This window comes from Aptenodytes patagonicus, chromosome 3 (assembly GCF_965638725.1).
Source record: "Aptenodytes patagonicus chromosome 3, bAptPat1.pri.cur, whole genome shotgun sequence".
Taxonomy (NCBI): domain Eukaryota; kingdom Metazoa; phylum Chordata; class Aves; order Sphenisciformes; family Spheniscidae; genus Aptenodytes; species Aptenodytes patagonicus.
Window position 1 is genome coordinate 66,556,055 of NC_134951.1, and position 14,629 is coordinate 66,570,683.

Genomic DNA, 14,629 nt, shown 5'->3' on the forward strand with positions numbered 1-14,629 from the left:
ATAGAGTAATTTTCGCTCCTAATAAATTGAACAGAACCACGACAAGTTTTCCTCACATCTTGCTCGAGCACCGTCTCTTTTTCAGCAGAATAAATTCACTTTTTAGGCCAAAGGGTGTAAAACAGGCCTTAACCATAAAAACTAAATGCTATGTGAAAGTTAACACTGTTCCTTTACGGTATAGGAAGTCTGTTACAAAAATGCCATACCTCTGTGACAACTCCTGCAGCAATAGTGGAACCACTGTAGCGTAACATAAACCTCCCAAGCTCTTTAAAATCTTTATACAACTCTAGAGCAACAGGTCTTTGAGTTTGTAGTTCTATTAAAGCATTCTGTCCTTTAGTCAAGAACCTGCAGGTAATTAAGCAGAAAACTCTATTATAAATATATGCATGCATAAATGAAAAAGAGAACAGTGAATAAATGGAAAAAAAAATCAACTTAAAAAGCCAAAAGTATAATGATCAAGCTTGATTTCAAGTACAACCCAAGCCACCAGACTGAAAACTCATTTGCTTGGAGCATATCTTTCAAAAAGGCATCTGAGTTTTCTTTAAAAACTTCTAGAGAAGAGCTTCCATCACAACATTTAGCAAATTGTTTTGAAGTTAATTATCTCATTAATACCTGTTTTTTTCATGTCTAGTAGAAATCAAGTCTCGTTTCAAACCCAACGACTAAAGAGCCAATTCATTGCTCTGTAGAAGTCATGATTTTTCTTCCCATTACCTTTCAGCAACAGTTTCAGCCATGCAATTTCTGGAAAAGGATTATTCTGATAACATTGTATGTATCAAATAGCATTTCTACCCAAACACAGCTTTATATAGAGGGATGTTCCCATAGTTTAACTTGTATGGAAAGACTACCTAAATCTCTTTTTCTCTGACCCACTGTCTAGTCGAGTTTATTTTAGACAGTAACCCATCTCCAAAATTATACCAAGGATCCCATGCTATTACAGGAAGAAAAGAGATAATGTAAAAAAACAAAACAAAACCAATCCTTTAAGTGCGGGGCTGGTGATCTAGGATTCACTCCCAATTCTGCAAGCAACCGTAGGCAAGTAATTTTACTCCTCAGGTACTCAGCATTTATCAAGTAAGCAAGAGGTTTTTCACTTTGTAAAGCACTCTGAAATCTAAACATGAAACCAACTAATATAAACACATTATTGCTTCACAATAGAACCTGCTTAATATACCGTATATTAATCAAAAATCAGCTCATTGCTTGAGTGATTATTAACTATTCAAAACACTTACTTAGGTTTTTTCTTTGTCACTTCACCAGTGCTTTTGTGCAGGACACTCAACAGTCTTCTAATAGTAGCAGGTTCACTTACGGTTTGATAGTGTAAAAGCACCTAAAAATATTTTTTTCAGTTATTAAACATTCTACAGTCATCAGAAATCAGAGGTGTTAATACTTGAAAACATCAACTTCTTTTAAGACTGATTTTTTTAAACAAATGCTTATAAAACTTCTCCTACAGGAGTCTCTGCCTTACATTCAGAAACTGTTCCTAGTTCCTAAACTTTGTGATCTCTACAGATATGACACAAAGGTCATGTATTAATTCATCATAAATACATTTTTCATCCTTAAGTGTTTTGCTTTTGCCACTTCAGTGCAGTTCTGTAGCATGAACTGATGTTTTATTTATTTGAAAAGGTATCTTACAACTAAGTGCCTCATTATACTCCTACAAGGCGTGAGCTTTCTAAAGGACAGCCTAGCCTGACTGTGGTGGAACTCATGTTCTCTGAAATGGTTCAGCTATGTATTAAAAGCCAGCAAGAATATGCATAAGCTGCCACAATAGCCCCTTACGTCCTCTTCAAATTACAGCAGAATCTGTTTCCTCTGGAGAGACAGAACCACTTCTGGACACTAAATGCCTCTCATATTCAGAGGGATCAAACATGGAGAGGAAAAGCCCTGAGCAACCTGTAATGAACAGAGGAACTTTCACAGAGACTTACAGGAAATCCTTTAGTGATTGGAACCTCAATATTGAAGATGAGAACCCGAGCTCTGAAACGAGTGCAAACTTTAATGGGTTCCTTGGGATCACAAAATACACAGCCAACACTACAAGAGAGGAGAACAAAAGAAACTGATACATATCTTGACATAGAAATGTTAATCACTGCACTGGAAAAAGATAAATATGTAAGACAAGCAAAGCAAAGACAACACCACTTTGTTGTGTGTGTAAATATATATATAAAAAATATATAATATAACCGGGGTGTGGGTGTGTGTGTGTGTAAATCGGGAACACTGTATTAAAGCCTGTAACGAAATTAATTCCTAGACAATATCTACAGTATTTTGTGGGTATGCATGAAGAGGTCTGTCTAGTTCAGTGAACAATTACGTCCATTGCTAATCAGTTTCTAAAAATGTCACTGCTTCCTGTGCGTAGGTACTTTGAAGAATTAGACTTTCATTCAGAGATTAATTGTTCCAGATCAATAGCATAAAATACTGCAGGGTGCCCAAAATTGCAGTGCTGCTCCCTGTAACTCAACTATTTTGTGGACAAAGGAACATCGTGATCAGGACTCTCAAAATTTAAGCTTTCAGCAGCATTCATTTCCAAAAAACTCTACGTGGAGTCACAAGAAAGCTGCTGCTCGTTACAAGTGAATAAGGTAGACTAGACACAGCTTTTTCACAGTGGCTAGTTTTAGCCATCTAAAATGAAAGGAAAATTAATCCCACCCAGAAAAACATGACTGAAGAGAAAAACCAGCATGATTAAACGTATACATTAGATGTAATCAAATTCCATCAATATCAAGAGGACTTAAAAGCTTCGTACCTTTTCTTGACAAATCTAACGTATCTCCAGAAGATGAATGACATCAAGGTAACGAATTGACTCAAGCCTTCATTCAACAAGTAGAACAAGACTTCCTCCGTCCCATTTACCACAGAGAATCACACCCCATTATGAAATGGCAATACAGAAAAGCCTGTACTTTTCCCTTAAAAGCAGAGCATAAATTTGCAAAACTATCAATGCAAGGAGTTCTTCAAACAGTAGCTTGAAAGCTTACCGTCTGAAGTCCAACTGGAACGTAAAAAAGCTGAACAAATTATGGATCCAATTTTCTAGCCTGAACAACAACTGTCACTTACATAAGAGCTTGAAGCTAACACTTAGCATGAAACCTATAGACTGAAATAGACACAAAGGGATTAGCTGCATCTCACTGAATGTATCAGACCCCCCAAAAAAGGGTCAGCAAAACATTTACCAAAACAAATGTTACAAGCAGCTACATGTGTTGAAGAAACAGTTTCTATCAATTCCACTCGTCCAGATTTACTTACTGGTACGCAATGGCAGTTGTTTGGATGTGTTTTGTTAGAATGATTTATGATTCAATAAGCTCTTAAAAAAAAAAATGTTTTATTTAGCAATAAGGATTTACTTAATTCAGCAATTAAAATGTCCAAGGACAAGTCTTAAGGAAAAAGGCTTTGAAGGTCACCAGTGTCAGCACTAGGGCGAAGTATGAAAACTAACAGTATTCTTCTGAGGTTGCCGTTGTACGTGTAGCAGATGTTTCCAACGTTTGTACATGCAAGCCAGGTGATAGGCATCACTTCGGTTTTAAATATCCTGGTAGCCACATCATTCTTCAAGTAAACCGCTGATTGTTAAGTGTAATAGTTATAAAGCTTTTCATTAAAAACAAACCGTTACTTAGACTGAAACCCAGTTTTGCTCACTTGATTTTGATGATATCCATGCCGGTCAAAGTGAGACTAACGTGATCTCCTGCTGCAGCCCAATCAACTGGTTCATCATGCAGTATGATTCCTGGAAATGAGTAAGAACAGAACCTCACAGTGAAGTACCTAGGTTCTGAGCTACAAACAAACAGCTCTGTTTGGGCCATTTGTGCTTCATCAACCATTACTCATCAATTTTCAGTATGAATGGGTTGAGAGTAAAAGCTTTTTAACTGAGAAGACTGAGGAAGCTTTTTTTTCCCCTTGGTGAGGACTCACTAGTCTCTCACCCCACCCTGCACAATAACATGGCTTTATTTAAGCCAGAGGAGGGGACCTGGCACTTGTCACACAGCGCAGATGACGCAGTCCTGAAAATGCCGTAGTACTAACATCTCCGTATCTGCCCCACCCATCCTTTGAGGCACACGCACACCCTAGACCGCATCTTTCATATACTTTAATGGTACTATGTCAACTTTCATTTACCTTAAGTGGGTTTGCTGACTCTTTCATAAAAAAAGCGTAACTGATGCATTTCGTTCACAACATCGCGTCTATTAGAAAGCATCTTTAAAAGTAATTTTATTCTGATTTTGATGTATTTTAATCGCTTTAAAAGACAACCTGGCTGGTGGGTGAGGATAAAACTAACTGCTCCTGACTTAACATTCTGAGGTTTCTGGTGGACACCAAGAAGGAAAGAAAAAAACCCCACTTTTTATAAATACTGCGTACATTTATAGGATCTAGTTCTATTTTGCCACAGATTGTATTTATTGATTTGCAAATCTGTTCCCAAAACCACTTGTCAAAATCATGCCAGAAAGCGTCATTCAACTACAAGCATGTTAAGTACTGTTTTTTAAGCAGTGTTGATAATTATTTCACGTATACATGTCATTCTCACAGAGTAAGTGAAACTCAGCCTCTTGAAATGAAAAACTGGAATCCTCATGTGCACACTACCTTCAGTAAATATTCTATGATAAATTATCTCTTCTTTACATTAAATATAAATAATACATGCTTAATGAACTAATACCCCCAACCTTCACCTGCATTTCAGCCATATGAGAGGTAGTACAAAAGAAAAATCATAGAATTGTACCATTGGGGATACTCAGACAAAATACATCTTTTTCCATGCTACTTCCTCCACTCCCAAAACAGAGGGGTGACTACAGTGCTCTGATACCCATGTTCATCCACATTATTGTAACATTCCTGTGCACGCGAACAATGTGCATACAACCGTATAAACAGGCACATTGAAGAGCTTCCCAAATTAGCACTGAACGAGCTGGTTCTGGAATAGAACAGGACAGTCGAACCAACACATTGCTGAATTCAGGCTAAACGGTTAGATACAGAAACCTATTCATTTATTCTGAGGGCTTAATTTTTTACTCATTGGTCAATGGAGGAAAATCGTAATTTTATCTTTCTGTTTGCATATGAAACAAAAAACTCCGCAGTACAAAGACAGCAAGCTTAATCAGGAAACAGCTAAACATTTAATGTCTTGACTTAGCTATTCCTCTTTTCAGAAATCAAATGTATTGAAATTTAAATCCAATTTTCTTCTCTTTTGTAGTTGCTCAGGAGAATTATATCTTGAAAGTTTGTATATTATGAAAGGATCAGTGACAAATCTCATTAACATCAAACAGCAGACTTAATTCTCAAGCTTTTTCACATCTAATTCATAAGATTAATTTCTAAAGGTTGTTCAATATCCTCACACTTCCTAACAGCAGTAACACTCCACAGCAAAGCTGAATATTAATGATTCCTATACTACATATTTTTATAGACATTGCTGGAACTCAGATGTTTTTACAGGTTCTTCATAAAGCAGTGTCAAAAGTCATGAGGCTGTAACATTTGGAATATCTGATATGGTAAAAAAAGGTAAAAAAAAAAAAAAACATGCAAGATTTCACATACTCTTCATAGGCATATTTATACAGACACAGTCACATCTAAAGAAATTCGTTTTATGCTTTCACATTTTATGTTTGACAGTTAGTATCAGTTTGACAGTCTGTTACCATTTCAGTAACTGCTTCTAGCCCAGTATTGACCTGAAAGTAAACACGCTTCTGAAGACTGTACCTTTTGCAGTGCAAGTTTCATTGGGAGGCATTGCCAGAAGTCGTTCTCCAACTTGAATATAGCCTGCTTCTATTTTACCAGTCACACAAAATCCTGATCCTTGGTCTGTAATAAACACAGTAATAATTTTAAAAAACTTCATAATAAGGTCAATTTCCCATCACAAGTTAGCCCTTCAGCAATGCATAGATAAGTTTTTAATATAACAAAGACAGGGGGTTTTTCCCTCCAGTAGAGTGTTCAGTACTTGCAAGTTAGCCAGCTGTGCATCATAATGAAAATGAAACATTAAATTCAAAACCTCTAGATCTTATGTTTTTCAGAACTAAAGGAGAAATATCGTTCTTTAAACAAATGTAGGTACATGAAGAAATATTTTTTTAGTTTTTCAATATTAGATTAAGCCCCTTAATTTCTAACAATTTTATTTAATTCAGCACTTTCTCACTACAATTAGATAGAAAAACATACCACAGACCTCTCAAAAATTCTCACACATACAGGTGCAAATTCCTATGCCATTTACTGTTTAACTGAGTCAGAATCCTACATGCTTTGCCTACATATTACTTTTACTCCTGGAAAGTTAAAGATTGATTTAGTCCCATTTAATATGAGGAGCTATTATAATTGTGGATGACTTAAGTATTTCTGAATAAAAGATCTGCAAAGTTTTCCTTCTTCAATGTCCTAATACTCTGTTCATTATTTGAATGTCACTTATTTTCAATACATGTGCTACATGTGCACATTTATGCACATACACCTTAAGAAACGCCTCATCTCTTTAGCATGTGTTTGCAGGTGTGTTTAAAAAGAATCCTCTGAAGTGATTCTACGATGACATTTTCAGTATCCATACAAACAACAAATATACCTTTTGCTGAACATCAGAATTCAGTGATAAGCAAGCATCTTAGTATTTTGTGTGTCACATTAGATTAAAAACTTAATTTAAAGCTGAATTCAAAAGAGCAAATTGACCTCAAATCCTGAGGTCACATACTACCAACTTGCTCTTTTGCGTTCATCACCGTTATTGATGAATGCTTCCATCTATCTAGCTGGAAAAATATTACCAGTATACCTGCAGGCTAATTTTCCTCTATTCATTCCAGCAAATGAGATGAATGCAGTCAATTAACAGATGACATCGGATGTCAAAAGAACAGAAAACCGGAGAAGCAGATACTTGCTAGAAAAAGAATCCCCAAGTCATGGTACAAATACCACCTTAATATGGTACAAAAAAGAACCTGAAACTGGCTCTGCAAGCACTTGCAGGCACCCAGAAACACGAACTGGTTCCAGGTTCCCAACCTCTCCCAAGCACAATCAAGAACCATTTCTTTTTTTTTTTTTTTCTACATCATCACCAGCTCTGGCTTGGTAAACCAGTGTGGTGTTTGAAGCTTCGTCCTCTCCCATGCTGATTGCTTCCTGCAAAGTGTCAAGTTCCTTCAGCTCCCCATGAAATCAATGCAAGTACAAAATGGACAGTGGGGGACAGAATCAGGGCATAAAAAATGGCCTGATTTCTGTGTATCGTGGTACTCGGGTTCTGCCAGGACATGTTCTTCGTCCTCAGGATTTGGCTGCTGGACAAGGCTTTTCTAAAGTCAGATCAAGTCATACCCTAGACAGCATCATAATATGGTAAGTGGGGACTGATGCAGCGGTGAAGGAATTTCCAGGGACCTCTTGGATCAGGAGATAGTTTGCCTGGAGAGAATATTAGGAGGGGTATGGAGGACAACAGCTAAAATCAGGCTGAGGTAGATGAATCATATGTGTGGGTAACCTTAATAAAAAAAGGGGTTTTCCAAACTACGTAAGAATACACTCAACACTCTCACTTTTAACACACTTCTATGGACAGCTCCTCCTGAGCATGCACAGGCACTGGAATAGAGCTGAGAACTGTTGCTTCATGTACTCGTACCTGCAGCTACTTCCTCTGGTGGCATCCAAGTTAATTAAGTTTTGAGATCACAAGGTAAGAAAAAAATAGCCTAAAAAACACCTAAAAGGCCACATTTAGTGATAAACCCTGTATATGTAAATTGAGTTCCTTCCAAAGCCATTATTTTTTTGCATACTTTAGCAAAAAAATCAGACTTTTCCACAGAACAGATTTAGTCAAAATTGCTCATTTTGTGAAACTTAGCTCAACACAAAAATTATTATTGCAACAAAAAAGTTCTGATAATATTTTGAAAGATCTCAATCAATAATCCTAACACACTTTCCCACAGCTCACAAAATTAGAAAAAATAAATAAATACAGTGACGGCCTAGATGACAAAACTAGTGGTAACACACTAGGGTAAATTCTCACGCAAGGTTTCAATACTCATCGTTATGGCTTCAGTACCTTAAGTCAGCTAACTCAGGGCATGTACAGCATCTAGTGCTTTCTCAAAGACACACATGAAAATTGCACAAAACTGATTTTTCCAATTACAATCAATATTTTGATCTGGTTTGTTTGTACTTCCCCTATAAAGACCCTATATATAAAGTAAAATTTCTTTTAAAATATGAATTTCAATAAAATATTTACATTTCAAATCATGCTGTCATTTAGTTTGCAACATTTCTCAAGGGACCTACGGAACATTTCAAATGGGATGAGTGTTACAAACCTTATTTCTTCTAAATTACCTGTAAATGTAAATGCATTTAACTGAAAAAAATACCAAGTTTACCAGGAAAACCTTAAGGGCTCAAGGAAGTCTATTTTCTCCAGACAATGGGAGTAAGAACTGGTTATAGTTTCTTGCTGTCCGTATCTCTATTAGTGCTAGGGAATAGCTAGCTGCCTTTCATTAAATCCTCAGCTGGTTATTACAGTCTCACCACCACCTTCTTTTTCCAACTCACCCCCCCAGATTTTTATAGGAAAATGAAGGAATTTATCATTATTTACAGCTACAACAATGAAAATAAAAGGAAGAAGTCAAACTTTTTTAAAATCTAGGATTGGAAGGTAAAAGAGCCTACAGTCACCCTCGTAAAAAGTTCGAGAAACATTCATTTAGGCAACAAGAACCAATTTGGGAAAGAGAAACTCCCAAATTCTGTCCCACAGAACCATCAACTCATTACATAGCCAATTAGCTGGTCATGCAGATGTTCCTCAATTTCTTTTCCAGTGTGTTTCTCCATCAGCGGTACTATCTAAAATTCGACAAAGAACAGTGCTTGAAAACTTACTTTTCCTGTTCAAGACTACTGATACACATAAAGCTCCTACTTTAAGTCTTATTTTTACATCATTTTTCAACACTTGTGTTAAATATCGGTGAAATGATGGTGAAAATATTATAAAAACAACCAACCTTTAAAAACATCAGCAACACACAACCTAAATGGTTTATCCACTGATCTCTGTGGTGGCTTGAAAGAATCTGCAAATAAATTGATAAGACCTTTTAGAATTTCTGTATTCAATAACTCTCTCAACAACTTCTCACTTAGGGGTAAATCAACGATATTGCATTCCAAAGACTTTGTCCCACATTTCCCCCAAAAATAAAAGATTTTACATACACAGGACTAAGATATATTAGTTTTTAAATGAGGAAAATCGCGCTCACCAATTTGCTCTAACAAACACTTTCCTTTATACCACTGTGTGAGGTCACTTGACTGACCCCTTGTGACCAGATTTTCACCACCAAGGCCACTCGTTGGGATATAAGCCACATCTGATTCCTAATTAAGAAAACAACCAGAAGTTAAGCATACATTAATAACAGGATCTTCTAGCAGAAGCAAGAGGTGCATTTTTTCAATGTTACGCATCTAAGCTATAAAAGAACAGTTGGCACGTTTGTATTTCCCCTGGAGAAGGCAGATTACTCGGTGGATCCATTTCTTTTTTGTTTACCTCTTGCCTGATCACAGTGCTCCAACAAAGAGTTGGAGATATTTAAACATGATGATAGCAACATTAACAACTAGAAACCGAGTTCAGGTAACAAACTCCAGTTCCGTATCTGACAGGCAAAACTTCGTTTTAAATTGCTGGTTAATGCACAGGGATTTCAGGAAGGCTGCAGCCAGCCCAAATGGACAGTAGTTGGAACCGAGGAAACGTGAGAAGAACAGTCAAGAATCGCAAATGCAGAGTGTTCTTATGAGTTCATAATCCACACTGACACCTGCTCTGGTATAAAACTCTCTGCTGTCATTCATGTAATCCCTGAACATTAAGATAGGTCATCCTTCGTCTGTTCTGCTTTGTAGACAACCCCAAGAAACTACAAATTAGGCGAGCACCCCAAAGATTCAACGGATCTCAACAAAGATGATGACAGAAAGAGTATTAAAGAACTGACTAACCTTATCCAAGGCTCAATGTACATCCTACCAATAAGAAAAGGAATCTGCTATACTATGTGCACATAGTAGTAGCAGGAAAGTGACATAAAATAACCTGACTGTAAGAAAAGCTCATGCTACCCAAATGCCTGAACAAAGAAACAAAGACCTCAGAAATTTACATTACCTTAAAGCCAGCTTGTTTAAGAAATTGGCCGAGCTTACTTGTAATTTCCTGAAATCTTTCCTGTTGCCAATTGACCTAGAATAGAAAACAGATTATGATAACAAAATTGTAGATTTTTAACCATGACTCGAACATAGAACTGCATGTCATCAACTCTGTAGTACCAGCAGGTGTTCTTCACACACAGCACCCAATGAATTTATAAATATGAGATTTCCAGATGGATTCATAGTTGAATACATAAAAGCATACACATTAACAATTACTGATAGCAAACAACACACCACTTAACTTGCAAGCCCCTTTAGTTTGATTTGTCCTTGAAGAGCACCCTTGTTGGTTTTTTTAAGTTTACACAAAATGCAGGTTCAGCAAGAATATATACAACACAGTAATAATCTAAAACACAACTAGTAATATTTAACACACCTTACAGGTTTAAATAAAGCTCCTGGGGTCTTGACCTGAACGACCACCAAGATGCCCTTGCAGATGCCACTCGGTTAACTGCTTATGTGAGATTTTCACAAGTACAAGAGGGACCCCTACTCATTTTAGTACCAAAACAATTCTTCTGTGTGCTTTGAAAATATACCCATAAATAAAAAGAAAAGTATTATAAAGTCTAAACACAAGAGACAGAGATGAGTATCAAAGAAAGAAACAATACTTTATCATTAGTTTCACAATATTGATCCTTAAACTTAGGGTTCACAATCCTAGATGGAAGCTCTTCAATTAAATGAAAAAATTAAACATGTACCTGGTCCATTTTATTGACTGCAACAGCTAGCTGTGTCACTCCAAGAGAGCGCACTAATAATCCATGTTCTCGAGTTTGTCCACCTGTCTCAAATCCTGCTTCAAACTCTCCTCTGCTAGCATCCACAACCAAAATAGCCACATCAGCCTAGATTAAAAAAAAATACAATCAAAAGTGGTTAAGAGGTGGAAAGAATCTGGGTAAATATGTCAATCAGCAACATTTCACACAAAATGTACTTTACACGGGAGGAATCCTGATGTGCTTCAAATGTAATTGAAACTGCTCAGTCCTATCTGTCATGCCCACTTCGGTGAGATATTATGGCATTATGTCATCTCATGTCATAAACCACCATTTTCTGTTAAACACAAGCCAACTCTTGGTTTTGGGAACCTGTCCTCTTCAAACTACCCCCTATGGATGTGCTGCACAGATCTCAACTAAACAAAAGCAGCCCCGTGCTCCAAAAGCTTAAGAACAGGTATGACTAAGAACCGGTCGACTGCATGTTGGATGTGGATGCTTCACAGTCCACTCAACACACTGGAGCATGCCAAAATCACAAGGTGGAAAAGATGAAGCAGCCTATTTTATCATCTAGGCAAACTCTCTGCCACAGCATTAAGAGCATACAGGTATCACAGAGTCTACAGCACTGCACAAAGGTCACCATGTAAGCACAGAGAAAAACCACAGATTTTGCTATTAGCCTTAAATGCTGCTAATATTTCTTCTACTCTTCCTGCTTTGGTAAGTAACAGCCAGTTAGACCATCATCACGTACCAAGCAATGGCAACAGATGTGAACAATAAAGGTACTGCTGTCAAGAGGCAGATGTAAGACAATTTCATAGGACTCATGAGATGGACATAATGGAAAGAGAGAGGAGAAAAAGTGGTACTTTCTCCCTTTCCTTACATGCTTATGCTTCAGGATGCCAGGAGAAGGAACAGAGACAGCACACTGTCCTGGCTCTGAATTCCCCTCGCCTTGTCCTAGGCGTGAAATCCCCACAGCTCATACAGAGACAGTGCAAGTGCGAGAACTGGGAAAGGACGAGGGATGAATTTCCCGACAGCTCTCAGCCTCAGAAGTGCACTGCGGTGAACTTCTCCCTCAAGAAAAGGACACCCTGTATTTTCTAAATTATAAAAAACGTACCTCGGGACTTACGTGAATTAACCATATGTATCAAAGGCCAGATCCTGGCCCTGATAAGGCTGATTTGCATTTTGCATAAAGGCAGTTGGGGATTCACCTCCTAACAGAATTCTCCACAATAAAAAGGCATCAGAGCCATTTCCACATTTGCTTTCTTCCACCCATTACTTCAGCGCTGAGCCTACTCTAATAGGCAACAGAAACTTGCAAAGTTTCAGTGATTCCTTAACAGGCTTCAGAATAGACCAGCCCCTCACCATTCTGAGAGCTGAGGGAACACAGAGCCACCAAGTCTTATTTGGCCAGCCCCATCTTCTGCTGAACTGATAAAACTGCTGGTGGATCTGCAAGTCTTCTCTTAACATTTCTGCCTGTATTACTTTTCCCCCAAAAGACAAACCAATTTAAATTAAAGTTGTAAAGAAAATGGCGTGCCTGAGTCAACATTTTCCACTGTTCTGAAACTAAAGATCCATTTCTAATTTTAAAACTCCTGAACTTCCTACAACATATGCTCCACAATATAGATGACTGTACAAGCTCTATACCGTAATTTGCAAACTTCTGACTATTCTGCAGCCTAACCACTGGGTCACAAGGTCTGAATTCTTACCCAGGCCCTGCTTCAGAGCTAGAGCAGAATATGGGGCAAACCAGTCTTCCTACAGTATAGTTCTCTATTTGTAAAATCATACTAACAGTACCCATCCTTACTGAGATCTTAAGATAAAACTCACATTTCAGGCTGTAATGACATGCACAAAGCAAAAACCTCTACACAGTAGCTTAGCTTTGGAAAAAAAAAAAAAAAATCTTTGATTACACCTCTATTTTGGAGAATCAATTCTACTATTTAAAAAAGGGTGCCTTTAAGTGGAAAAAAATTCACACATTTTATGTCACGTAAACACATCTTATTCCCCCCCCCCCCAATTTATTATTTCCATAAATTAAATAACTAACCTATATGAGAAAGGTAAGCGCCATACTGAATTCAATGGGTAGCACCCAATACTTTTGACTTTACCTAAAGTAAGTGGCACGTAGTTTCTGCGAATATCCTACTGACAACACAGATGCATTCTGCATAAAGTTTATCATCTATGTTGTTTTCTCATCCCATATAAAATACATTGTTAGATAGAAGAATGCCTTTTGTTTGACCTCTCCAAATCTTTTCTCTTTAAGCTCAAAACCACTTAAAAACTTTACCTCCAAGACTACTTTCACAGAACTTCTGGAGTAGACATATGCCACATTTGAATAGCTTTCAAAGCTCAACTCTGATTTTATCAAACTGCAACTCAGTATTCAAATTACTTCCCTAACAAAACTCTCCTCCAAAAAGTTAACATCCCAAAAAAAGAAAAGCAACTGCCTTTAAAGTTAAACAAACATATTCTTTAAGTTTAGAAAACTCATGAAAACCTCAAAGATATCTTAGCAACATCAATGATTCTATTTCATCTTAGATTTTAAAAGAAGAAAACCCATTTAAGAAAAAGTTATAAATAATAATGCTATTCGAAAAAGAGTTTTAGACCATCTCTACCTGTGCAGCTCCTGTGATCATATTTGGAATGAAGTCTTTGTGGCCTGGAGCATCCATCAGTGTAATTACTTTAGTCTTTGTCTCGAATTTGGTCATACCCACATCCATTGTCACTCCCCTTAAACAAAGCATACACGCAACGCACCATTAAAATTGCTTTGAAAGCTTCAAAGAGATATAAAGTAAGCTATTAAAAACACAATCACAAAATTATACACTTCATAGCTTTCATTTGATTTAGACTGCACTAAAAAATTGAAAGAAACCTGCTTGCTGGAAAAGCAGACCTCTAGCGCTGCCTTTCAGTAACTCTAGTCATGAAGAAACAAACACTCAGCATTCACAGTACTAACTCCATGCACCCATAGACTCTGTCCCAACAAGCACAGTGAGAACGTGAAAATTGTACTGCTTATTTAAATCATTACTAATCCTACTTTTAATACTTTGCTCTTCAGAAAAAGGCATCATAGAGTAACAGAAACACAGCCAAGAATAAAAAAAAATAGAAGGTATGGGACTATAGGAATACAGTTACACATTTGCAAAGATCCACATGCACAACTACTGATTATCATGGAGGGATCGCAGTGCTTTGACTCAGTTCCACACCTCACTACCAACCACAGGTTCTGCACAGCACATAGGATAGGATTCATCTGATCAAATGCAAACACCTGTCATGCACGTGTCTGTATCTGGGTTAGTCATCTGCATCTCCTTTTATAGACAATGAAGACAGACAGGCACTTTCAAGGGACAAAA

At 37.3% G+C, this 14,629-nt stretch overlaps 1 protein-coding gene across 2 annotated transcripts in view; it reads right to left on the minus strand.

Moving 5' to 3' along the window:
• HBS1L (HBS1 like translational GTPase) overlaps positions 1-14,629 on the minus strand; it is a 65,595-nt gene that overhangs the window by 1,556 nt on the left and 49,410 nt on the right. For both annotated transcript variants that reach the window (XM_076333660.1, XM_076333659.1), the window contains exons 8-17: positions 13,865-13,982; positions 11,148-11,294; positions 10,385-10,459; positions 9,471-9,588; positions 9,213-9,281; positions 5,872-5,976; positions 3,751-3,841; positions 1,989-2,097; positions 1,269-1,369; positions 210-354 (exon numbers count right to left, since the gene is read on the minus strand). In XM_076333660.1, coding sequence (XP_076189775.1) covers positions 210-354; positions 1,269-1,369; positions 1,989-2,097; positions 3,751-3,841; positions 5,872-5,976; positions 9,213-9,281; positions 9,471-9,588; positions 10,385-10,459; positions 11,148-11,294; positions 13,865-13,982 — 1,078 coding nt within the window. The remainder of the gene's footprint in view (positions 1-209; positions 355-1,268; positions 1,370-1,988; positions 2,098-3,750; positions 3,842-5,871; positions 5,977-9,212; positions 9,282-9,470; positions 9,589-10,384; positions 10,460-11,147; positions 11,295-13,864; positions 13,983-14,629) is intronic.